The following is a 27,251-nucleotide window of genomic DNA, read 5'->3' on the forward strand; positions in this document are numbered from 1 at the left end:
TGATTGGCCGTTCAGCGTGCGCGCGCGGGCCCGGGATCCTGCGCGCAGTGGTGGCATGCTGCTGGCCCCGGTGGAAGAGTCAAGGACAAAACCCGATAGGGGGGTGACACCACGCCCCAGCACCCTGCGGGCACCCGGACCTTGTTCCCTGCGTGATCCTGTCTCCGCCTGTCCGATCAGCTGCGCTCTGGGACTGGTTCTCCCTTCCCTGGATGGTGCTGCGGTTTGGTCTCCTCCAGCGCTGGGTGCTGTTGTGTTTGGGTTTCCAGCACGGCACAAGAATTATTATTTTTTAAAAAGTTAGTGAATGGTTTATTTTAAACCCATAAAATATTTCTCTTTGTGTTACTATTATTTTAACAAAAGACTAATGTGGGGCTAAAATTAATCCCTCGCTTTTACTATTCATGGTTTCGGTGCACAGAAAAGCAAAGCACTTTGTCCGCTCTGCACTTGTATGGCTCATTGGCATGGTGTGACACTGGGTTTGTACCACAGGAAGCCTGGCTGAGCTCATCCTTTTTTCTGAATACTATTGAATACATCCCTGCTGGAGATGATTTATATATCCATTAAAGCATTCCTGAAGAATGAAGTTCTTACTTTTAGTTGGTGAGAAAGGGCATGCATGTTTGTTATAAAGGCGGCTAATAGCATCTATATGTGTATCAAAAAAAAAATCTATTCTTGACCCTTCTAAAAGCTCTTGTGACAGATATTTAACTGCATGTAATATCTTTAGGGACCATGTTTTTTATGTATGTATCACTGTGGACATTATATGCAACTGCAGGGCAGGAGGGTGACCACAGCTCCTCTAAGAAATAAAAACAGCGGGGAGCGATTAAATCGAGTCATAGAATCATAGAATATTAGGGGTTGGAAGAGACCTCAGGAGGTCATCTAGTCCAAGCCCCTCCTCAAAGCAGGACCAATACCAACAAAATCATCCCAGCCAGGGCTTTGTCAAGCCGGGCCTTAAAAACCTCTAAGGATGGAGACTCCACCACCTCCCTAGGTAACCCATTCCAGTGCTTCACCACCCTCCTAGAGAAATAGTTTTCAGAGTAGCAGCTGTGTTAGTCTGTATTCACAAAAAGAACAGGAGTACTTGTGGCACCTTAGAGACTAACAAATTTATTTGAGCATAAGCTTTCGTGAGCATCCGATGAAGTGAGCTGTAGCTCACGAAAGCTTATGCTCAAATAAATTTGTTAGTCTCTAAGGTGCCACAAGTACTCCTATTCTTTCTAGAGAAATAGTATTTCCTAATATCCAACCTCGACCTCCCCCACCGCAACTTGAGACCATTGCTTCTTGTTCTGTCATCTGCCATCACTGAGAACAGCCTAGCTCCACCCTCTTTGGAACCCCCCATCAGGTAGTTGAAGGCTGCTATCAAATCTCCTCTCACTCTTTTCTTCTGCAGACTAAATAACCCCAGTTCCCTCAGCCTCTCCTCATAAGTCATGTGCCCCAGCCCTCTAATCATTTTCATTTCCCTCCACTGGACTCTCTCCAATTTGTCCACATCCCTTCTGTAGTGGGGGGGATCAAAAGTGGATACAGTACTCCAGGTGTGGCCTCACCAGTGCCGAATGGAGGGGAGTAATTACTTCCCTCTATCTGCCGGCAGTGCTCCTACTAATACTAGCCCAATATGCCATTGGCCTTCTTGGCAACAAGGGCACACTGCTGACTCATATCCAGCTTCTCATCCACTGTAATCCTCAAGTCCTTTTCTGCAGAATTGCCACTTAGCCAGTCGGTCCCCAGCCTGTAGTGGTGTCTGTGATTCTTCCTTCCTAAGTGCAGGACTCTGCACTTGTCCTTGTTGAACCTCATCAGATTTCTTTTGGCCCAATCCTCCAATTTGTCTAGGTCACTCTGGACCCAATCCCTACCCTCCAGCGTATCTACCTCTCCCCCAGCTTAGTGTCATCTGCAAACTTGCTGAGGGTGCAATTCATCCCATCATCCAGATCATTAATAAAGATGTTGAACAGAACTGGCCCCAGGACTGACCCCTGGGGCACTCCGCTTGATACTGGCTGCCAACTAGACATCAAGCCGTTGATCACTACCCATTCAGCCCGACAATCTAGCCAGCTTTCTATCCACTTTATAGTCCATTCATCCAATCCATACTTCTTTAACTTGCTGGCAAGAATACTGTGGGAGACCGTATAAAAAGCTTTGCTAAAGTCAAGATATATCACATCTACCGCTTACCCCATATCCACAGAGCCAGTTATGTCATCATAGAAGGCAATCAGGTTGGTCAGGTATGACTTGCCCTTGGTGAATCCATGTTGACTGTTCCTGATCACCTTCCTCTCCTCCAAGTGCTTCACTCAAGTGCTTGAGTCACTCAGGTTGTAAATGCCTCCAGAGAGATACCACCATATAGTGTTTCAGACTGGGTTTTCCAGCAGACAAAGGGCTTTTTTGGCATGAAAAGGTGAGCTTGACCCAGCATAGACAGAATGTTCTTTCCAAGGGAGGGGAGCAACTCTAGGGGAACAGGGGAAGGATTGGAAAGACTGTGGTCTACTGAGTCCCATAAGACTGGTTGATAACTCCTGGTACATTTAGTGTGTTTAAATCAGTTTACTGTTTTTTTTGTATGTTTTCTCTGTAATGGTTTGACCATAAGAATAAATGTATTGTGCTTTGTGAAGGTTGGCTGGTAATGGTGTACATACACTGTTGTAGGCCCTGAAGAAAGGTTAACTACAGGTGCTGGGACTTGGTCAGAACTGCTGGGGAAATCACAGTGAGGTACAGAGGCACTACAAGCCTAAAGCCCTGGTCCAAGGGAGAGAGATATGGGTCTCTGCCTGAGAGAGGTGATGGCTGGAGCCTGAAACCTTAAGTAGGCGCCCTGGAGGGGAGCAGGGGTAGGAATCAAAGGTGCAGTTCACTGTGAAACTGTGACAGCTCTCTTGGTCTGCTTTATTTTAATTGAATTGAAAAATGCATCCCTATTCGTCTCTTCAAATTGGCCTTTTCATAGATTATTGTGTATGTTACTCTGTTCAGACACCACTCATACGGCAATTTAATAGTATTGCTGGAATTCTTAAACCCAACACACTGAGCTGTGAGTAAAGCAATGTTTTTCAAAGTGTAAGACTTACCACTAGAGAGAGGGAGAGAGGACTAGTAGGTGCAGGAGGTGCACACGCAGATCCCTTACTTGTTCAGAGTCTCAACTTTCATTAAAAAGAATGGTCTCTAGCTATCGGGGTTTGGAAGGAAAATTTTCAAAATTTTAAGTGGATATCCATATAATCTTGCAGAGAGTCTTAAGGTGTGCACTGCTCCATTCTTTTCAATGGGTGCTAACTGAAATGCCAGTGATACTTTATATGTCAATATTGCTAACAATTTCACTGCTCAAGAAAGCACGTAAGAAAGGAAAGAAGTATATTATTATGAAAATCTACATAAGTTTTTCCATGAAGGACTAGCTAGCTGTGAGGGTGCAGAAGATGTATACATTAAGATGGGTAGGCCTCTATCATCACAAACCAAGGTTGCAAGAGGGGCATAATTGGTTTCATTTTCCGAAAAGGGTAGAGAGGTTCAGCTTTCCAAATTTTGGAACACAGTAACATTGGATTAAACAGTCAATTTAAATTTAGCTTCAAATTTAAATGCTGATAAAAGAAGCTTTTATAAAACCTAAAAAAATTACAAATGTTTCCACAAATAAAAAAAAAATCAAACAAAAATGAAAACTTTTGTTTAAAAAAATTAACATTCACCTGCAATGGTTATAGCAGAAAAAGGGGCTGATTGTTTGTCAGTTTCAAATTTGAAACTTTTCATTGTACAAGCTGAGAGAAGTGCAGAAGTAAACAAAATGCATAAATAGTGTAAACGGGATTTGTAATATTATTTAACTTTAAAATCTAATCTAAATTGATAATAGAAACACAGGTAAAGATATTCGTCTGCAAAGTTTTGTTTGTTTAGTTGACAGTGGTCTTTAAAGAGGCATTTCAATCAAATTATTTTGCCTTAGATCCGTAAAGTGACAGGATTCTAGATGACCGGATCTGTTCTAGTTTTGCAGTGCACTCTTTGTGTCAGGACTGGTTCTATGAAACCAGGGATTTCGTTTCACCTTCTGTAGAACTGAATAAGGGAACACTGAATACTTTCCCCTACTTGGAAGCTGTGATCACAATTAAGGCACTTTAATGGGAGAATATCCCCTGCCATATATGGAAAGGTTGACTGTATTGAAGCCTTTTGTACCACAGATTGCCTTGCATTATATTTTCAGTAAAAGTAGTAACCTCCCGTGCATATCAGGGTTATCCACAGTAGCCCACTACTGCCTAGATTAAATCAATTTATACAACGCTGCCAAACTTCAGGCGTTTGCGCATGCGGAGACTAGAGGTACCAGCATGCAATGTTCCTGAGGGTTCACAGAGACTGCGGATCCCAGCATGCAATGTTCCAGCGGCACGTCAGTAGACAACAGGTAGCAAAACGCAAGGCACCGCTGGACCAGAATGGGCAACAAACTACACTGTGGAGCATGCAGTGCTCCTGGTAGAGCCATAGCCCCACCGAGAGTACATATCCCAGCATGCATTTCTCCAGCGGGAGCCCGGGCGCGCCAGGCACAGGCACTGGAACGTGTAGTTTCCCTGGGCTGACCCTACTGTACCCACAATGCCCTAGGAGCAGCCAATCAGACTGTGGTGTAACAACGTTTGCTGTGAATGGCGGAGGGGCGCTGTTCGCTTCAGCCAATCGGGGTGCGGTAGGTGGTCCCGGTGGGTGCCCTGTGTGTAGAGGATCTGAATTCCCTTCCCCCGCTATTGTCCCCCACTGACGCCCGTTACCAGGCCTCAGCGACGCAAAGCCCGGCCCGGGCACGATGCTGAGGCGCCCGGGCCTGTGAAACCTTCCTGCAGCGGTAAGTGGGCTGGGGAAGGCGCCTTGTCCCGGCGGTGCAAGGCAGGACCTTGGGTCGGGTCCTGAGAAGAGGGTGAAGCCGCTGGAGGGGACGGGGGGCAGGAGTAAGGGGAAATGGACTTGCCCAAGCAGCGGGTCGGCTGAGGAGGCAGCTGGAGACGGTGAGGCGGGAGCAGTGGGGTTTAAAGGCTGCGACCCCGGGCACACACTTTTCAGGCTGGAAGGGGTGTGAGGAGAGTGATGGCCACAGGGGTTGGGTTGGCCTCTGTGCAGCGTGGTACGGTCGGGGGCGCGGAATCTGTAGTTGCTAAGGTTTGGGTGCGGGCAGCTGCGTTAGCGGACTAGGTCCAGTGGCAAGATCTAAACAAGTCCTAGCGGTTTTTTGCTCCTTGGAGCAACAGTTTTTCCCACTAGCGAAGAGGGAAGAAAGTAACTGGGTTATTCTGGACTCAACCATCTGTTGCTGCTTTTGCAAATTGAGTGCTTATATGCAACAACCTTACTAGTTTCCATATTACTGCAGTTAGGAGGGTTTGGATTATTTTTTAAAAAGTGTAGGGGATGGGTTCCTGAAACTGATGTTTTTCCATGAGTATGAGTAATAACGCTACATTCTGCGATGCCCTAACCAAGGATTTCAAAACACTTACAAATACTAATGTATTCTCACAAAACTCATGTGAGGTCAGTAAATATCTCCAGTGTACAGATGATAAGGAAACTAAAGCAGAGTGAGATTGTTATTTTCTGAGATCACATAGAAAATCCGTGTAAAAGATGTGAAAATAATTTAGGAGTTATGATGTCCAGACAAAAATTCTTGCTATTTTTTTTTGGAGGGAGGGGGGGGTTAGAAACATGGCTTTGCCTTTTTTAAATTAAAAATATTGTATAAAAATAGCAGAATTATTTGTATGCAGTGTTGTTGTAGCCTTGTTGGTCCCAGTAAGTTAGAAAGACAAGGTGGGTGAGGTAATGTCTTTTATTGGACTAGCTTCTGTTGGTGAGAGAAACAAACTTTTCAGCTTACACAAAGCTCTTCTTCAGGCCTGAGTTAATTTCTTAGACCTGAAAGAAGAGCTCTGTGTAAGCTCAAAACCTTGTCTCTCTCATCAACAGAAGTTGGTCCAATAAAATAATTGTTTGTAGTATATAATAAAAGGGTATGAATGATCTGATGCATTGAGCATGGGACTGGAAATAAAGCACTCTGGTTACAATCTTAGCTCTGTAATTGACTTGATGTCTGGTTTTAAGTAAATTACTTAAAGTATCTGTGCCTGTTTTGCCATCTATAAAGTGGGAATGATAATAGTTACCTGGTTTACAGGGATTTTGTGAAAATTGTGTGCAGAATGCTTTGCAAATGTAAAATGCTAATTATTATGTGAAATGGTAGCTTCTTATTTGATCTGTACAGATCTTATGGTGTTAACTCCTTAAAAATTAACCTTGAAGCTGGTCATTTGCACCAGTTCTTCACTTTAACATTCTGTGTGAAGGAAATACTAGTAACATAAACGGACACCATCACACCTGAACCTCACATTGGTCTGAAAACTTTAGTACCAGGCAAACTAGTTGAAACTATAGGAAAGAACAGAATTCTCATACACATAGGTGAACATGATTTGTTGGGGAAGAGTCAACATGCTTTTTGTAAAGGGAAATCATGCTTCACCAATCTACTAGAATTCTTTGAGGGGGTCAACAAACATGTGGACAAGGGGGATCCAGTAGACATAGTGTACTTAGATTTTCAGAAAGCCTTTGACAAGGTCCCTCACTAAAGGTTCTCAACCTTTTTCTTTCTGAGGCCTCCCCAACATTTACAAAAACTCCACGGCCCATCTGTGCCACAACAGCGGCTTTTCTGCATATAAAAGCCAGGGCCAGCGTTAGGGGGTAGCAAGCACAGCAGTTGCCTGGCGCCCCATGAAGCTATGTTTCCCAGGCAGTGGGGCTTCGGCTTTCTGCCCTGAGCTCCAGCAAGTCTAAGTCCGGCCCTGTTTGGTGGACCCCCCGAAACCAGCTTGCAGCCCCCCAGGGAGCCCTGGAGCCCTGGTTGAGAAACACTGTCTTAACCAAAGTAAGCAGTCATTGGATAAAAGGGAAGGTTAAAACATATAAAAGGAAGTATTGCTTCATACAACACACAGTCAACCTGTGGAACTCTTTGGCAGAGGATGTTGTGAAGGCCAAGTCTATAACGGAGTTCAAAAAAGAACTAGGTAAATTCATGGAGGATAGGTCCATCAATGGTTATTAGCTAGGATGGGCTGGGATGGTGTACCTAGCCCAGGAGTTGCCACATGCGGCTCTTCAGAAGTTAATATGCGGATCCTTATATAGGCACAGACTCCGGGGCTGGAGCTACAGGTGTCAACTTTTCAATGTGTCGGGGGGGAGGGGGTTGCTCACTGCTCTGCCACAGGCCCTGCCCCCACTCCACCCATTCCCACCCCTTCCCGTGAGCCTGGAATGCTGTCGCTCCCCCCGAGCCTCCTGCACGCCACAAAACAGCTGATTAGGAGGTGTGAGGAAGGGGGGAGGGGCTGCTGGTGGGCGGGAGGTACGGGGAGCTGATGGGGGGGCTGCTGACGTATGGCTGTGGCTCTTTGGCAATGTACATTGGTAAATTCTGGTTCCTTCTCAGGCTCAGGTTGGCCTCCCCTGCCCTAGCCTGTGTTTGCCTGAAGCTGGGATTGAGTGACAGGGGATGGATTACTTGATGATTATGTGTTCTGTTCATTCCCTCTGGGGCACCTGGCATTGGCCACTGTCAGAAGACAGGATATTGGGCTAGATGGACCTTTGCTCTGACCCAGTATGACTGTTCTTATGTTCTTAACTTTTGAACCTACTATAGTTACAAGTAAAGCCTAAGATTTTTTTTCTTTCTTTTTGTGTGTGTGTTTATTTTGAGTATTTAATGACTTTCCAGGTGGATAAAAATCAATGATTTTAAAAAAAATCTGATTTTTTTATTTAAATCAGGTTTTTTCCCCAAAAAGCATTTTATCAAAAAAAATCCATCTAAAGATAGATACATTATAGCTCAAAGATATCTCATCATGGAATAGGGATTAGAAATTCTAATTCTACAGTATGAGACAATATATTCATGTAATATTTAAGAAAGTTTTATATTGAATTCCATTTTGTATTGAATGGATTAGGGACTCAATCTTATGGGGCTCCAGGGGCTTCTGTATAGATTATTTAAGTTAATCTTTCCATCTACCCAATGGGACTCAGTGCTCAGTCGAGAAGATACCATCAGAGATGCCTAGTTTTGCTATTCTCAAACTGTGGATTTGTGTCTCCAGAGATATCATGCTTGTTAACAGCAAAAAATGTTTTTAAATAAATAATGTATAGAGGTGAGAAATAACAGACCTCAACCCTATTGCCCCTCTGCAAATTTGTGTACACAGAGTCAAACCCTTACCTTTCTCTAAAAGTGCAAAGTTTCAAAAAGTTCAATGAATAGAAGATTGTTGGGGATGGAATAGATCTAAAATATTTCATTTAACTATTTTAGTTAAAAAAAATTTTAACAAAAACAAACCTGATTTTAAAAAGCTTGAATGTTTAACTAAATTCAAATACATAGAATACATAATGTTGTTTTAATTAAAACCATTTAAATGTCTGTCTGGTGATGTTCTCCTCCTAATACAGCATGGCAAGAAAATCCTCCAAATATTAGTGATTATCCTGTTGAACTGGAGATAGTTCATCTCCCAGTGACTTCATAAATATTTGCTTCAGTTACCTTTGGTAAATGAAATAACCAAACAATCATTCATTTTCTGATATAGTTATAAAACTAATCTGAAAAGTTTTCAAAATAAATTACTTTAAAAATGTATAGTATGTACCTTCCAAAAATGAAACCTACATTTGTCCCTGAGTTGTGAAGAATATGTATTAAGGTTATAACAACCCACAAGAATGCACTTTTATGTAGAAATCCATGATTAAATTGAGTCATCTTGACTTGTGATTTAAATCCACCCTGATGAGTGTCACTGTTTCCTCCACAGAGTGTTTCTTTTTTTCTGAAAAGGTCTTTATAAACTTCAAGATGAGAGCAGAAGAAACTGTATACAATTTTTCTTCAACATTTTTTTAAAAAAACAGGGCATACTGTTTAAAGAGTGATCTGTTAGAAACTTGGATTTTTTTTTTAATAAAAAATCAATCCATTTAAAAAGAAAAGTCAAGCTGACAATGTTGCTTTAATCATACTCATGAGTATTAAAGTTAAGTACTTGAGTTAGTGCTGTCAAGAACAGGTCCGTAGTCTGTACTCTACTTGTCAGTCTCAGAACAACTGAGGATCCGTCCTTTGATCTTAACTAACTTTTCAACTCAAGATATGGTTCCTCCACTACTGAGGGGCATCCCATAGGAAAATTTGTGCTGTTGCTATCCAGGATGTAACTGTTCTCTCTTTAGGCAGCTTTAGAGTCCAGTGCTGTCCACCCAACATCTCCTTCATTCAAAATCAAACTGGTTCCCCTTGTCTTTGGTAGGAGCAAGATGAAGGCCATGCCTTATTTATTTATTTTAAGACGGAGAATACCAAAAGTATTCAGTAGAGAGAGAATACCAAAGGTACTTTGTAAGGGGCTTGAATTTGTGCTGGGTTATACATATTTGATATGTAATTCCAGAATGAAGTAAAACGTTAGAAGTGCCTGATGACATGGATACAAATTTTGATTTGCCTTTTTGGTACACGTTTGTTATGTGTAAGAGATTAATATGAAAGCTGAAACTTGCAGTTTAAACATTTATTAGGGAAACATGGATTGTATGTTTCTTTACAGATTTACTTTAGATATAATACAGAATTGGGATGATATGTTTTAGGTTTCCATAGACAGTGTCATCGTTAATAAACTGTTGGTTCTTCATCCATGACCATAATTGGTCTAAGCAGTATTTGACAATACTTTTATCAATTATTGCCTATGTATCTTCTGTAAAGATTGTCAGGCCTAAAAATTATACATGAAGATTGAACTAGTAGACAATTAACAAAAATTGTCGTTCTCTGTATATGAACTCTTAAATTTCCAGTTTCCGTGGTATAGAGTCTGCATATTGTGAGTTCCATTTGTCTGTATGCCCCTAAGAACAAGACAGAGTGTTGCATTCTATATTGACTACAGTTTAATCAGAGATTCATTAATAATAAACTGTTACTAATACAGAATTTATTCAACAGGTGTTGGCATAGGAAAATGAACTCCACTATGAGTGAGGAGCCTGATGCGCTAGCAGTAGTTAACCAGCTGCGAGACCTAGCAGCTGACCCTTTAAATAGACGAGCCATCGTTCAGGATCAGGGATGTCTGCCAGGCCTTATTTTGTTTTTGGATCACCCTAGCCCTCCAGTTGTTCACTCAGCGTTACTAGTAAGTAATCGATTTTTTTTTTTTTTTAGATCAGTGGGCTTTTTATTTGCTTTGTTTGCTGCTTGTACCTTATGTCAAATTATTGTCATTGTCGTGCTTAATTTTCTGCCACCCCCATTTCAACAATTAATGAGTGACAAAATCATTCTGAAATTGGAGAACAAGTTGTTATAGATTAATTTACTGTGTGTGTGTGTGTGTGTGTGTGTGTGTGTTTTAGAAGGTAACCCTCTAACTTTGGGTATGCAGAGGGAAAAGCTATAATGTAGCTTGTCACATGTAACTGTATGCATGCTTCTCTTCAGACTTTGCTTGTACCTGATGAATGTGAATAGTGTGACTCTTAAAATCTAAGTACTGCACTGACATAATGCCTTTTCTCTTGATTGGAAGTGGGTGAATAAAAATCAATTTTTTTAAAAAAATCATAATTTTTTTATTTAAATAGATTTTTAAATTTTACTTCATGTTGTATTATGTATATAGTGCTAGTGTTTTCCTGTCTTCCCATTTCATAGTTTTAAATTCCTAAAATGGATGGGTTTGTTTTACTTGTTTCTTTAGTTTTCCTAATTGTTAGTAGAGTTTCAGATTTTACATAGATTTCTTTTCCTACTAAGAAGTTCCACACTTTAAAAGCTCATCTGTTCTGATAAGGAGAAGTCCATGGCCTCATTAACATCCTTATTGTAAAAATGACACAAACTTAAACACAAAATTGATAAACAGAGATAAATATAGCCTGTGCTATATTTGCAACAAACTTCACCCTCAAATACAGTGAATTTCCACAAATCAAGAAACCTGAAATGCTTCCACCTGCTATGCTTCTCCATCAAGGTTTGCAATTTGAAGTCAGGTGACTTAGGACCACAAGTCCCATTGAGTGCTTTTGAAAATTCCACCTGCAGGTGCCATAATATTGTCTTTGGAGAATAAGTTTGGGTTCCTGTTTCGTCAAAAATTTGGCCTGCATGTATTTAAAAAAATCACTCTAACTGTATGTATTAACAATGAGAAGTTCTTTAGACTTTTAACACTGAAGCAATTTCTATTTGAAGTTACAAAGATTTTATGCCACTAAGTTTTTAATACAAATACCATCTTAGTGCCTGATATTGCAAACACTGCCAAAAGGAGAGGATTATAGTTACTTCATAGGAGCATTGTGCCTATTAATGTGTTAATATCTGTAAAGTGACTTGATATCCTCAGATGGAAGAACCTGTATAAATGTGGATGTCATTGAAATCCAGCAACCCAAGAGTGAAGAGCTTAAAATGAGCGATTATCTTGAGTCCCTACTTGATTCTACATTAAAAAAATCAGAAACTTTATGGTTAACTAGGTGTATCTAATCCTTTTTTTAAAACTTGAACTAAGATTTTCAAAAATTAAATCCACATTGAGGTGACTAAGCAAAGTCCTAAATCAGGAAGGTTACTTAAACCTATGCTTATCATCAGTGAGGCTACTGATGTGCTTAATGTTTGTCAGATCCTTAAGTATGCTGAATTGGGCCTGATCTGTGAAATTCAGCCTGAGTCTTTCATCTGACTTGAGTAGGCTTTGGATCAGGCCCTAAATGACCTCATTTTTGAAAATGCTGACTGAGCATCTAGCAGCTCCCATTTGTATCAAATTATGTAGTGTTACAGAAGGTGTGATTTGAGCTAAAAATCTTTGATATTGAATAGTGAGCCAAAGGAGAAGTTAATATAAGCAAAACAATTAATCTATTGCTTTGCGAATAGACAGCTGTTTGTCTCAACATGGAAATACTGTGCTCAGGTCTTTAATTCCAATGACTGTTTAGACAGACTTCTAGAAGTGTTTGAATAGCGGTGCAGGGAAACTCAGACTGTAAGTGGAAATGATTAGTAGAGTTTGATAGAACTATATGAGTCTCCACATCTTGGCAGGATAGCAAAGGTTGTAATTAAACTGTCATAAATGTAGAACCAGAGACTTTAAAGGACTTCAGATTACTCAGATGGAAATAAAATGGCCTTGCATTCTAACTATAAAACATGCCAAAAATAGAGGTAGGATTTGAGAATAAATGTTAGAAATACATCTTTGGAAAGAACAATATATAGCTACCATAAAATAAGTAAGGGACTAGGCACACTGTTGTGAGGTGTTCATTGAGCAACAGACCTGCTGTATGATTCCATTTAGGGAATGAGTCAACTTTCACAATTTATTATCACAAAAGCAATTATGTAACACACTGAGTACTTGTGCAAAGTCCTCAGCTATCTGGGTATATCTCAGGTATGAGTCTGTCATGTGTGGTCCTGGAATGCAGGTAGATAAGCTAGTGTTTCGAGGAAACCCTTCAAGCACAATACTATATTGACCTTGGGAGCCACCTCCCTTTCCCCCCACAAAAAGGTAACACTGGAAATACAATACATCTCATCAGCTGAGAAATTTGAGATTTTAACCAAGAAAGTGGTGTTGCAAACAAAGCAGTGCCAATAATCAATTGCTGGAAACCTCTAGTCAGCAGTATCAAATTTTGCAGAAAAGTTCATCTGTAAAGACAAGAAAACAAAACCTTGGGCAGCAAATAAGTCCATATCACAGGCTTGGGGAGGAGCAATCAAAGTTCTACCTGGATACGAAATAGATTAAAGCTATCAAATCATTAGCTGTAAGGTGCCTCTGAAGCTTTGCCACAGTCGTCGTCATAAAAACCTTTTTCAGATTTTTCTTTTTTTCTTGTCATAGGAGAGTAATTAGCAGTCTGCCCTTGAGGTAGTTTAATAAAATGAAATTTCTGTTAAAGTTATGGCATCGTGAACAATGATTCCAAACACATCAGATGAACGTTACATATAATATCCAGGAATCCCATGAACGAGATACATTTTTCACTTTCTAGCTGTTGATCAAAAAAATGGAGAAACTATGTAATACAAATAAATTGAGACTTTGAGGCTGAAAAATCTTTGAGTTCTTTCGCCTGGTATTTCCATCCCACTTCAGTACTCCTCTTTTTGTTTCAACAGCTTTTTGATAAAAGAGCAGTATCTATTCTGTACATTGTGGCACATTCTACTGCTCTTCTTTTTATTTATTTCTTCGGTTTGAGGCTACAACATCCTCTTTGTGGCATGCCCAAAATCTTAAAAAATCACTCTTTATTAGAAGTGGAGCCCTAGCAATAGCAATGATTAAGGCTACTCAAGGGTTTCCTTTATAAATCTATGTTTAGAGTCAGACTATTATCTGAAATGTTGGTTCTATTTTTGAAGTATGAGTATAAACAGTAGAGCTGCTGTTGAGTATTCAGAAAGTAGATACATAAACTACTTTCTCTCATTAAGAATTTTTTATTAAATACGGCTTTTTTATGGCTGTAATGGTGAAGTGACTGAGGGCAGAAGCGTCTTAGAAGAAGCCCCTTTGAGTGTTCTGGTGAAAATTGGTTTTGTTTTCATTGAGTTTTGAGCCTTTAAAAATTGCACATTGCACTTGGGCAGTAAATTAACATGCTAGTAATATTTCTTACAGCAGTTCTCCAGTGTGGAAGATAGGATGCCTTGTGCATATATTGTAGTTAATTTGGTTGTCTACTAAAAGTTCAAGTTAGTTGAACCTTTCACGTCGAATAAGGCAGAGATCCTCTGGTGCCCTGCCTTGTTCAAAGTGTTTTGACTTGCACAGCTGAAAACTGGAGGTGGTGTGTCTCATCCATATTTCTACAACACTGAAAATTTTGTTTTTTACATGACATTTGCAATGGCACGAGATGTAGGTTCCCAAGAAGGGTTCCACAGGCACCTGTATCTTGCTGTTCAAGGGACACATTAAACAAGGTGGGGATCCCCCTTGCCAAACAATTCCAGATTATCCTTTTTTTTTTTTAAAGAGAAAATAACAAATCTAAGGAATGCCATAAATACTGTAGCATATCCCTAACAGATTTTAATCAAAATACGGTTCTGTGGGTAAGTTTGCCTGCGTTAAGAAGGTGTTGCACATGCAGTCTTACAACAAGCTGTTCAGCACCCCTGTGAAATACTTAAGCTGTGTTGTCATTTATAAAATGGAAATAAGGACAGAGAAAGCAAGTGACTTTACCAGTGTTTCTTCCATAGAACCTGGGTGCCTTGATTCCTAGTCCCCTGCATCAACAGGCACATTTTTCCAATAGATCTACTAAGAGGGTCACACACTTCTTGAGCGGGGAGCTTATAGCATACACCAGGGGCTCATTGTATTCCTCCGTGCCCCCATAAGCTCCTTGTGTGCCACCCTTCCATCCCCCTTCATTTCAGGGGTTCCCTGAAACTTCTCCATATCTCTCTAGTAGTAGGGGTTCTGTGTGCCCCCATTCCTCCCTTCCACCTGTACCAAGGTCCCCCAATTTCCTCCCACCATGGAGTCTGTGTCCATCATTTCACCACTCTGCCGTTATTACAGTTATTTATCATTTGTATTATCATAGCAGCCAGGAGTCCCAGGCATGGACTAGGACCCCTGTCAAGGTTCCTCCCCCACTCTGAACTCTAGGGTACAGATGTTGGGACCTGCATGAAAAACCTCCTAAGCTTATCTTTACCAGCTTAGGTCAAAACTTCCCCAAGGTACAAAATATTCCACCCGTTGTCCTTGGATTGGCCGCTACCGCCCCCAAACTAATACTGGTTACTGGGGAAGAGCTGTTTGGACGTGTCTTCCCCCCCCCCCCCAAATACTTCCCAAAACCTTGCACCCCACTCCCTGGACAAGGTTTGGTAAAAAAGCCTCACCAATTTGCCTAGGTGACTACAGACCCAGACCCTTGGATCTTAAGAACAATGAACAATCCTCCCAACACTTGCACCCCCCCTTTCCTGGGAAATGTTGGATAAAAAGCCTCACCAATTTGCATAGGTGACCACAGACCCAAACCCTTGGATCTGAGAACAATGAAAAAGCATTCAGTTTTCTTACAAGAAGACTTTTAATAAAAATAGAAGTAAATAGAAATAAAGAAATCTCCCCTGTAAAATCAGGATGGTAGATACCTTACAGGGTAATTAGATTCAAAACATAGAGAACCCCTCTAGGCAAAACCTTAAGTTACAAAAAAGATACACAGACAGAAATAGTTATTCTATTCAGCACAGTTCTTTTCTCAGCCATTTAAAGAAATCATAATCTAACACGTACCTAGCTAGATTATTTACTAAAAGTTCTAAGACTCCATTCCTGGTCTATCCCCGACAAAGACAGACTATAGACAGACACACAGACCCTTTGTTTCTCTCCCTCCTCCCAGCTTTTGAAAGTATCTTGTCTCCTCATTGGTCATTTTGGTCAGATGCCAGCGAGGTTACCTTTAGCTTCTTAACCCTTTACAGGTGAGAGGAGCTTTCCCCTGGCCAGGAGGGATTTCAAAGGGGTTTACCCTTCCCTTTATATTTATGACAACCCCATAATACCGACGCTATACAAATACAGAACAAAAAGACAGTCTCTACCCCAGAGAGCTTAAAAAGAGATAACAGCTGGGTACAGCCAGATTGGAGAATACGACAAAGCAATGAGACAGTATTGGTCAGTGTGATCACTGGTGGTCAAAGTTTATGTAGGCCTCTGAGCAAACTGGAGTTTATAGGAGGGTTTTGAAGGAGAATAATGAGTTAATTTTGAAAATGTATATGGGGAGCTTTTCCAAAGCATGAGGAGCACCCTGGGTCTCCCATTTTCCCTGTCAAACCAGGGTTTCTATGTGCATCCCTTCCCCCGCTTCCTCTCTCCTTCCATATTATGGTTTTCCATTCTGCCCCAATGGGAGGGTCTCTGTGCCCCCCATTCCTACGTCTCTCTACATGGCAGGATCTCTGTGTGCCCCCCCATTTCCCTATTCACCTGTATGCTAGGGACTCTGTGTGCCACCCTCCCCACATACCTAACTTCCCCTCCCACTGCCAGGGGTTCTGTGTGCCCGCCCACCCCATTCTTCCTCTCCCCCATGCTAGAGTCTGTGCACACGTTCACATTCCCCTTCCTCTCCCTGCTATTATTATTTGTCTGAGAGAGAAATCATTCAGGACATCAGCGTGTTAAACTCTATTGGGGGTAGGCAGAAATGAGATGGGGTATTGTTATACCTGAAGGTTTTAATGGCTGCTGTCAACTAGTTGATAGATCTGTAGACAATTTCAGAGGTGCTTTAAAGCTGTAGCTGTGCTAAACAGATGATCATGTTTGGAATTGATTGGATCTGGTGTTCAAAAATACATACAAACAGAGAGCTGCCATTGAGTTATGCGTAAGGTTTTCATGAGTTCAGCCAACTGTTTCTGTATTCCATGGAAGAGGAGACCCATGGAAATCATCAGTATAAGAACTCTTGAATGCAAACTTTGAGTGTTTCAGAAAGATTTTCTTTTCTTGGGACCCTGCCTCCAGAATGTGTATTGTATTGCATTTGTGAATCTCAGAAAGGGTACATTTCAACTATTTCTTTGTATCTATTAACAATGTTCAGACTTTCCCTAATATTCACAAAAGAGGGGGGTAGCGGTGGCAGTCTTCTGTTCCAGGTTCTGTCTGAATATTCTAAAGAGGCATCTTATGCCTGTAATTGCTGCTTCTTTTTTGCACCTAGCACGATGTGGCAAATGTCTCTGAGGTGGAGCTGGTGCACTGAAATTGCATATTCTAACTATCCAACACCTTTTTTTATTTTAGAAACTATGAATTGTTAAATAGTTCATTATTTGAAATATCAGAAATAGAAAATAATGATGAAATAACAGAAGCAGCTTCTGATGGTTATTATCCTTCTTTTCTTTTAGGCTCTCCGGTATTTGGCAGAATGCCGGGCCAACAGAGAAAAGATGAAAAGTGAACTGGGTATGATGCTGAGCTTACAAACTGTAATACAAAGGTAAGTCTGTAGGGGCTGCCAGATCTGAAAACAGACAGGCCACGTTGTTTTGTGTAATAACAAGTTAGTATCAAATAAAACTCTACCGCCTGAATTTATGTAATGAATTTCATGACCGTATAGCATGCATTTGTTCCTCTTTGGATCTTATGGTTTAAAGCTATTACTAGTTTGAATTTTATTCAGTATAACAGATCAATTAAATGTTATTACACTACAAGTGCCCAGTTGAAAGGAGCTTGCCTACTGAGGGAGGTTTCAGCTGCTCAGAGTTCTGTTCCATATACTATAGGTTCTTATATCGCCTTCATCACTGTAGTATCCAAGTGCCTTCCAGTAATGAATTAAGTGACTTGACTAACATGTCACTTGTGGTTCATTCTTTCGCTCGTAATCTCCCCAGAGGGAGACTAGTGTGTGCAGTATCATGTTTTGTTTGAGTGGGTTTTTGTGTACCTGCTGCTATGTCCTTGAGAAAGCAAGGTTGAAATGTGCCTTGCACTTGAAGCGGAAGATGGTGAGATTTGTGATCGTCCTTAGTTTCTGTGGGAGTTAGTTTGTGGTCTTGGATCAACCTGTGGGATTGCTGTGTCTCCTGCACAGATTAAGCTTTACCTTTATGGCAGAAAGTTCCATTGTGCCTCAGGAGAAGAGTTGTTGACCACACTATTCATCCTGGAACTTTAGAGAATCTGTTAGATATGCTGGACCCATGGAAAGTTAATATGTGCTGCAGAATTTGAACAGTCCTTATTTAAAAAGAAAAGAAATCAGAATAACCTTTAAATTGTACCAGGTGTCAAATCTCTTTTTTGCGGGGGGAAGGAGGATTCTTTTATTACTAACAAGAATACTGCTATCTAGTTACTAAATCTCATAGTAGTCATCCACCTATTTCAGGACTACATTAGTGATCAGTGTAGTAAGCGAGTAGTCCCTCATATTGACACATACCATTTTTATTTGCCTCGGAAAACATGGTGCTGTCTTAGTTGGTCAGAATGACATAGTTGAGCAGGACACCTTAATGTGATACTTTTGTGTAATATCAAAGCTAGAAATATTAATATAAATGTTGAAGTTGTCAACAGGGATCATTCAGAAAGAGCTAGTGAAACATTTCCAGAAACTCTTGGAGAAGAATATTTGAGCCAACTGGTTGCATTTGTTTGAGAATATTCTAAATCTAAATTTCAGTAAAATGAGCGACTCGCAAGGTTGGATAATGGTTAGCTGAAACCACCCAGTTTCTTTCATATAAATCATGGAAGTCTGTCATTAATACTCAACTGGTAAAATAGTGAAAGGAATTATTTAGGGTTTAAACCAGACTTGAGCTGTTAGGGATTAGGATGAGAGAGACCTTTTAGCGGGGCAGGTTATGTCACATCTGCCTACGGTGGGGTATTTGCACCTTTCTCTGAAGTATCTGGCGCTGGACACAGGATACTGGACTGGATGAATTACAGGTCTGATCCATTATGACAACTTCCATGTTCTTGTAGTGGTAGTGTTTTTGGTAGTTTCACAGCATGGGGTAGATGCTGTATAAGGCTCATACCATTTCCAAAATTGGATGATCTTCAGCTCTAGAATTAATTAAATGTGTGTGTATATGTGTGTGTGTGTGTTATATGTGTGTGAATTTCAAGAAGGACTTTTCTGTAAAGGATGGAAAAAATCAGCTAACAAGTTAAGCTTTCAAAGTCCTGTTCTCAGACTTTTGTATCTTGCAATACAATTTTGACAGAATTCATGTCATGTTACAGCAACTGAGAACAATAATGGTGCTATCCCAACTATTCTGGAATTCCTGCAGGTAGGACTGAATGAAAGCTTTGATATCAATATCCTTCAGGTTCAGGCATTTGTGGGCAGTGCCCCTCTGGCTTCTCACCACTGACATAAGGTTAGACCCTCAGTCTTGGAAGCCTAAACCTAATTCTTTTTTCATCTAAAAAAAGATTTGTAATTTCTCACCTACTGCCTTTGTACTTTTTCTTTTCCCCTAAATAACTCCCAACCCTCCACTTTCAATTTCCCTTTCTACCAGATTGCATCATTGGCAGAGCAAGGGAGCCAGGTTTGTGTTTTCTTTTGTTTTGTTGTTTATTTAAAAGCAGCCAGGAGGCTGCACACTCATTCTACAATTATAAATTATATCCAGGTCTTGTTGGATGTGATGTTTGTTCAGTGACCCGTGTCCAATCTATTACTCTGACCAATACAAGGATGTAATCAGACTTGCTGCTCTCTTCTGCGTTCAGACAAATTGACACTCAGGTGCATATGGGTTTTTTGGTTGTCTGAGTGACTACTACTCTGAAATTAGCATCAGAGACATCCAGACCACAGAAACACATTTTCTCATCACCTTCCGTTCTGCGATCCCTCCGCAACTCAGCAAATTAGTGTGTTCTGCAAACTTCTAAATCATTAATTTCAATGGTTAAACATTTCTGAGTTCGTGGTTGGTTATTTATTTGTATAGTGGTAGCGCCTAGGAGCCACCTTGTGCTAGGTGCAAACATGGAACAAAAAAGATGATCATTTGTCCTAAAGAATTGACAATCTACATAATGATTCGTTTGAAGCTAGAGAAGTGCTCATATGAAGAGAAACAGGAAATCTAACTCCTAGGAACCCCCAGACGGCAAGAGAAATCTTAATTAGGATTGTACAGTCTACATTAGTATCAGTGGATCACAGAAAATGGGTAGAAAATATTTTTGCATGTGTGCACCCATGTGTGCTTGTGACACATCCAAGTTTGCTTACTGTCATTCTCTGCTTATAGGTCTGTTTTATGCCTCACTTCACAAATTACTGGGCCTGTAGAATTCTCTGTTCAGATTTTGAAGGTTTTGGGTTTTTTTTTAATTGGCGTTATATCTCAATTGTTGAGGTTATTCCACTACTTAAACTGGCTAGTGTACTGATTCACCATTAATATTACATCACAATTAAGGAACCGAAAAGCAGTTCTAGGTTCACTATTTTGTTTTGCCCTGTACATAATTGCTAGTCTCTTGCTAGCATAGAAATAATAGTAAATATTGGGGGCCAGAGTCATTCAGCTCTCGAGTCCTGTGTCAGGAGAAACACAAAATGTCAACTCAGTGAAATGGTAAAGTTGAGTTTAAAGACATGTTTTGGGGTTTTCTAGGTTCTTTCAGACTTACTTTGATTTGGAATATGTTTTATAAAGCTTTGTGGATATTTCATAAGAAGGTTGTTATAAAATGCTGCTTGTTGCAATAGCATATGGGAAATCCAGGTTAAAACTGCATGTTTTCATAGAAAACTTTGAAGAGCCATTTTATTTAGAAACACTTCTATCTACATATCCCATATTTTCTACATTCTTCTGTATTAGTAAGATTTGTATGAAAACAATATTTTAGCTTCTCAGTAGTTCTTCTATTCCTGCCGATTGTTCTTCACTGTGGCTTGATTTTCCTCTCCCTTATGCTTACTAAATCAAGAGTAACTTCATTTTAATGGACTTAAATTATCATAGTGAGATGAGAGTCCAGCCCTTGTAGCCCTAATTCTTTGTAATGTTATTCTTTCCTCAGCAACCAGTTGTGTTATAATTGGAAATTGAGGTATTTTCAGGTGATGAATAAGCAGCTGGAGTAAACACTTTTAAATGAAAATCTTGTTTCCATTCAGTTTATTCTTTGTTGTGGTAGTGTCCTCATGAGGACCAGGGCCCCCTTCTGTAGTGCATTAGGAAGACATGATTCCTGTCCTGGTAAACTTTACCAGTGAGAGAGAGAGTGTGAGTGCGTGTGTATGTGTTTGTGTTTAAAATAATAATAATTAAAAAGGGAGGGAATGGAGAATTTTCTCAAAACTAAGTGTTTCAGAGTTTTCCAGGAGGCATCAGCAGCTCTTTAATGTTACATACTGATGTAGTCATTGGTTTCCTGGTGTGGGGAACTTAATGTGTCTGCTTGGACTTTATAAAATATTATTAGCAACTTCTAGAATTAATTAGGATTTGTAGCCTACAAGAAAATACTCATGTTGTGTTCAGAATGAAAGTGACTCTTGATGGACAGTAAAGATTAAAGCTCACAATCATTTCATAATCTTTGAGCATCATAATGGTACTCTTTCAATATAACTGACGTATTAAAAAAAATACTGATGAGTAATCAATATACCAAATAGCTCTTATTGCAGAATGGCAAATTGCTGAGAGTAAAATTCCAATTACTTAGCTAAAAGAGCTTTTCAAGATAGTCTTCCTTTGTCAGGGTGTCATGTTTAACAAGCTGAACTAAAGCCAGCGTATTAATCAGCTCTTCCAATTTATTACTTGCCTAAGAAGATTAGGGCAATTAATATGTGTTTAATTACACAGAGTCCTTTGCAGATATGGTGAAATGCATGCACTTCTGTAATTCCTGACTTCTTATTCAATTTTAATTTTGGGTAGTCTTAATTACCTATAGTTTTTGAAAATTTAATTACTCCCTGGAACTGGCAAAGCTCAGATGTATTATGTTTAGCTTAAAAAAAATCAAAGTAATTCAAGTAATATTTGCTGAAACTGATACAGTAAGAGATGCAGAATCACATTGGTTTTATTTATGTTCATTGTATAATGTCTTCCTTTTGATTTTGTGAAACGGGGAGAACACTTGGGGGGAAAAAAGAGTAAAGTCCAAATAAAGCAAATCTGAATATTAGAGGGGTAATAGGAGGGGAAAATGTTGGTTGGAGAATTGTCCTTTTAATTTCATGCAAATCAGTGTACAAATATTTCATGTACTTGTCACATATCTGCTGTATACTTTAAATATGTTAGTTTAAATATTTAAACTTGCATGTCTAAAGGAGGGTCAATAGGGTCCTTAAAAGTTGCAACAATTTGTTCTCTGTGTTATGTATACCCTCAAGAAAAGGAGGGTGGGAGTGATGAAAAACCTTATGCTGTTGTGTGATATCTTCTGTGAGGGGAGGATAAACTATGCAGTGGTTGTGGGCATATACTAACAAATTGTTGCATTTTCTGTGTGGGAGCTTGCATGTTTGTAAATCTCCATCTTCAGTATTCTTGTTAACATAGAAACTGATGGAGCAACTGCTCTCTGAAATGCTTGAAGCTGAAGTTTGGTAATTACAACATATCATCTTGTACAAGCATAATGTAGATGTGCAAACCCTATTTGTATTACTCTGACTTTCTTGGCCCACACCCTAACCTGTTTGTTTGTCTCATCCACGGTTTTGTTTTCTAGATGGTAAACTCTTTGGACCAGAGATTATCATTTTCCACAATGGGAGACCCTGTCGAGTAGGCCTTTAGGTATTGTCGCAACATAACTGTTAATAGATGGTCACAGCAAGGAGCTGGAAAGACACTCTGTATACTCGTTTGGTCTCTGTTTGGAACCTGCTCTAGTAAGTCAAATTTTAGGTCTACTGGTTACAGCAGGTATTAGATTAAAAAGAGTGTTTTTCAAGACTTAAAATTTAGTGGTGTTCCAAGATAGTTGGCTCTCAGGCTTTCTGGACAGCGTAGAGGACCGCAAACGTTATGTATTTCTATGATGATCTATCTTATAAACTGGCTCATTACGAGATTGTACTTATAGATTGTTTGCAGGGAACAGGTGTGTGGTGATGTCATCCAACCATGATGTTTTAGGTCTTCCGGCATGTCTTTTCCATCATGCTTTCATTGGGTCAAATTCAAAGATGATTCTTGCAGGGAAGTTGGTAGACTTTCCGAGCAAATGACCTTACCACGTTAGAGAGCCTTGGGCGACTGAGAGCTGGACCTGTTTAGTTAGAAGATAGATCTCTTCATGTGGCTTAAATTTGAACCACTGAATATTTTAAATCACTCAGAGATGCTTCAACTGAATAGTGTCCAACTTCTTTTCAATCTTGACCACCAAAGCCTTGTATTATCCTCAGTTTTGTGCTCTGCTTATCAAGATCTTTAGTTTTCAAAGATGCTGTTGATGAAGTGTCCTATTAACAAGGCTTCTGCAGTGCAGGTTTCAATTTTCTCAGTGCCACCCAGATTATCCAATTAACAGAGCTGAGATAGGTGAAATTACCGGCACACTCAACTGTGTGATCGCATGTTCAGAATCGCTGACCAAAAGAATTGTGGTTTTGCCCTAATTAATTTTCAGGCTGACTTTTGCCCATGGATTTTTCACATGGCAAAGTGCCACAACCAGCTTGTCCATTGATTCAACAACTAGCACTACATCATTGGCAAAATCAATGTGGGTAAGGCTCTTGTCATCCAGGGGTATACCTAAGATGCATTTACTTAATGTCTGATCAAGTATTCCTAGGCTGCTCCTATTACTAGTCTGAGTCTGACCATAAGCAGAGCAACCTCATAAGACTTGAAGTGAACGACTGTTTTGAAGAGTGAATCAAATACTTTTGTTTTTGTCAGCATTGTAGAGTAGATTTTATAGCTGGGCTGGTAAATAATAACAGTTTTGCAAAGCTAAAGTTCATTTGCAAAATCACACGTTCTCTGTGATCAAAGCTCAGTGAAATATCATGCAGTATATGTGGCATCAGTTTGTTCAGTATCTCTCCTTGGAGATATAGGGAGTGGTGTTTGTGTAATATTTCTTGTCAGTGTGCTATGTCTGTGCGTTCAGTGCTCCTGCAGAACATACAAAAAATCACTCTCTGCCCTAGGACATTTACAATTCAAGCAGACACATGCCAGAACTAAAATTATATATGTAAAGCACTAAATAGCCAAGCAGTGGAGATTCCTGGTAGTGCAACAGGTGTTATGTTAATCCTAACTGTTCAGAAACAACAAGGAATCCTTGTGGCACCTTAGAGACTAACGAAGTATTCCTCGTTGTTTTTGCTGATGCAGACTAACATGGCTACAACTCTGAAACCTAACAGTTCAGGGTTTGATAGCCAACTCTAGTAGGTTTCATGACGGGAGTGTGGTTTTTGAGGAGGGATTTGAAAAAGAAAAAGATGGATGCATAAAAGTAGACTGCAAGAGCAATCCCATTAAAATGATAGACTTGAAATTTCAGTCCAAACTTTATAAAGATTAAAATAAGGTTTATTTGTATTTGCAAGGATTATTATGACAGATCTGAGTTGCCTTCATTATTGTCCATATGCATCTCAAAATAAACGAAAAATTAGCAAGGTTTGAAAATGAGAGGTGATCGCTGGGCAAAATCTGAAAATGGAACAGTTTGTAAGGATCCGCTGCCTATGTTCAAAACAGATGTTGCTCAACTATTTTATCAAACTGTATGATGCTAAATGGATAAAGACTTTTTCTGTGCTGGTTACTGAAGAAAGTGGACGTTATTCTTGTATTATCTTATTGGCAGAGAAAGGCTCATAATCATTGTTTAGTTTGAGCTCTGTGCCTTCATGGTTAAATGCGAAGAGGACTATAAAACTGCAAAATGCACTAGCAATTTAAACATAATCCTTGGTCACAACCGAGGAATTTTGTGAAGCGGTTAAATGTAATCTCAAAATAGAAAAGTGAGATTTGAAACTTATTGCGAGAACATACTACGTGTGAACTGGTATAATAGAAATAAACTTGTTAGTCTCTAAGGTGCCACAAGTACTCCTTTTCTTTTTGAGAAATAAACTTGTTTGGCAAGCACATTGAATACAGATGTTTTCAATCTGCTGTTTTAGAAACTCTGATGACAAGGGTCAACCAATAGCATTAGTTTTGGGGGATCTCCATGTAATTTGGAATTTTCAATGTGTTCTTCAGCATTTAATGTTTCATTTTACATCACAACAAGTGTCTGCCCCTTCTATCTGTGAAGTTTTCTTTCTACATGTAATCAGTGCAATACTGTTTCCCCTGGTCTTCAGGGACAGACTGAAGCAATAGTTTTGATGTATATGAACAATCCATTCATAGATTCATAGATATTTAGGCCAGAAGGGACCATTATGATCATCTAGTCTGACCTCCTGCACAATGCAGGCCACAGAATTTCACCCACCACTCCTAAAAAAGACCTCACACCTATATCTGTGCTATTGAAGTCCTCAAATTGTAGTTTGAAGACCTCAAGGAGCAGAGAATCCTCCAGCAAGTGACCCGTGCCCCATGCTACAGAGGAAGGCGAAAAATCTCCAGGGCCTTCCAATCTGCCCTGGAGGAAAATTCCTTCCCGACCCCAAATATGGCGATCAGCTAAACCCTGAGCATATGGGCAAGATTCATCAGCCAGATACTACAGAAAATTCTTTCCCGGTAACTTGTATCTTACCCCATCTAAAAACCCATCACAGGCCATTGGGCCTATTTACCATGAATATTTAATTACCAAAACCATGTTATCCCATCATACCATCTCCTCCATAAACTTATCGAGTTTAATCTTAAAGCAAGATAGATCTTTTGCCCCCACTACTTCCCTCGGAAGGCTATTCCAAAACTTCACTCCTCTGATGGTTAGAAACCTTCGTCTAATTTCTAATCTAAATTTCCTAGTGGCCAGTTTATATCCATTTGTTCTTGTGTCCACATTGGTACTGAGTTTAAATAATTCCTCTCCCTCTCTGGTATTTATCCCTCTGATATATTTATAGAGAGCAATCATATCTCCCCTCAACCTTCTTTTAGTTAGGCTAAACAAGCCAAGCTCCCTGAGTCTCCTTTCATAAGACAAGTTTTCCATTCCTCGGATCATCCTAGTAGCCCTTCTCTGTACCTGTTCCAGTTTGAATTCATCCTTCTTAAACATGGGAGACCAGAACTGCACACAGTATTCCAGGTGAGGTCTCACCAGTGCCTTATATAACGGTACTAAAACCTCCTTATCCCTACTGGAAATACCTCTCCTGATGCATCCCAAGACGACATTAGCTTTTTTCACAGCCATATCACATTGGCAGCTCATAGTCATCCTATGATCAACCAATACTCCAAGGTCCTTTTCCTCCTCCGTTACTTCTAGTTGATGCGTCCCTAGCTTATAACTAAAATTCTTGTTGTTAATCCCTAAATTTCATCTCTATAGTGTAAAAGCTGATACCGAACAATTTAAATATCAACTGTTTTAATTGCTGATCGTATAAAAAACATCTTGCTAATTTGCTGAATTTAATGTTTCAAGGTTAACTTTAAAAGGCATTCCAGGGGAAAGACCTATTTGCATCTCTAAAACCTGCAACCATTCTGTCTGTCTGTATGGGGGAATGAAGGGTTGCACACTCAAGATTGGAATGTGGAAGAGAAAGGAGGACTCATGTAAATTAGCAGAGAGGAAGGTTTAATAACAGGAACACAGAGTGTCTTTAACACTAATTAAACCTTGCAGTCAGCCAATGTCAAATACATTCTAGAAATACGGTGTCCTTCCTTGGTAGCTGTTCAGTTTACAAGACAAAATGCTGAGGCAGGTTCTTCTGCAGAATTGCCAACCCGAAATGTTCACAAAATCTATTATTTTTACATAATCTCATGATTTTTTAGTTCTTTTTATTTGCCTTCAGCTTTCTGAGCCTTTAGGGTGTAATAGGATCACATTTTGAAACTTTTTTCACAGTCGCAAGGGATAGAAACTTACTTTTTCTTTAAGAATGAAGGCTGAAATCATCACATATCCACTTGACTCAAGGAGCTAGGGCTTTAAGAAAAACAATAATTATCATCAAAAACAACAAGGAGTCCTTGTGGCACCTTAGAGACTAACATATTTATTTGGGCATAATCTTTCATGAGCTAAAACCACTTCATTAAATGCATGGAGTGAAAAATACAGTAAGCAGAATATATAGATATATGTGTGTCAGCAATGCCCCTCTGCCATATACATTGGCCAAACAGTCTCTATGCAAAAGAATAAATGGACACAAATCAGACATCAAGAACTGTAACATTCAAAAACCATTAGGAGAACACTTCAGTCTCCCTGGACACTCAATAACAGACTTAAAAGTGGCAATTCTTCAACAAAAAAGCTTCAAAAACAGACTAACGAGAAACT

The 27,251-nt window shown here is 39.8% G+C and overlaps 1 protein-coding gene across 4 annotated transcripts in view; it reads left to right on the forward strand.

Annotated features, from left to right (window-relative positions):
- Positions 1-14: 14 nt before the first annotated feature.
- ARMC1 (armadillo repeat containing 1) overlaps positions 15-27,251 on the forward strand; it is a 50,694-nt gene continuing 23,457 nt past the window's right edge. Inside the window, exons 1-3 of one of the 4 annotated variants that reach the window (XM_073331016.2) lie at positions 15-299; positions 10,178-10,367; positions 17,168-17,259. In XM_073331016.2, the coding sequence (XP_073187117.1) occupies positions 10,194-10,367; positions 17,168-17,259 (266 nt within the window). In that variant the 5' untranslated portion in view covers positions 15-299; positions 10,178-10,193. Of the gene's footprint in view, positions 300-4,732; positions 4,940-5,078; positions 5,100-10,177; positions 10,368-17,167; positions 17,260-27,251 lie in introns of those variants that run through there. The other 3 variants (XM_073331018.2, XM_073331015.2, XM_073331017.2) reach the window with 3 other exon arrangements.

The sequence above is a fragment of the Lepidochelys kempii genome, chromosome 2, assembly GCF_965140285.1.
Source record: "Lepidochelys kempii isolate rLepKem1 chromosome 2, rLepKem1.hap1, whole genome shotgun sequence".
In the NCBI taxonomy this organism is placed as follows: domain Eukaryota; kingdom Metazoa; phylum Chordata; order Testudines; family Cheloniidae; genus Lepidochelys; species Lepidochelys kempii.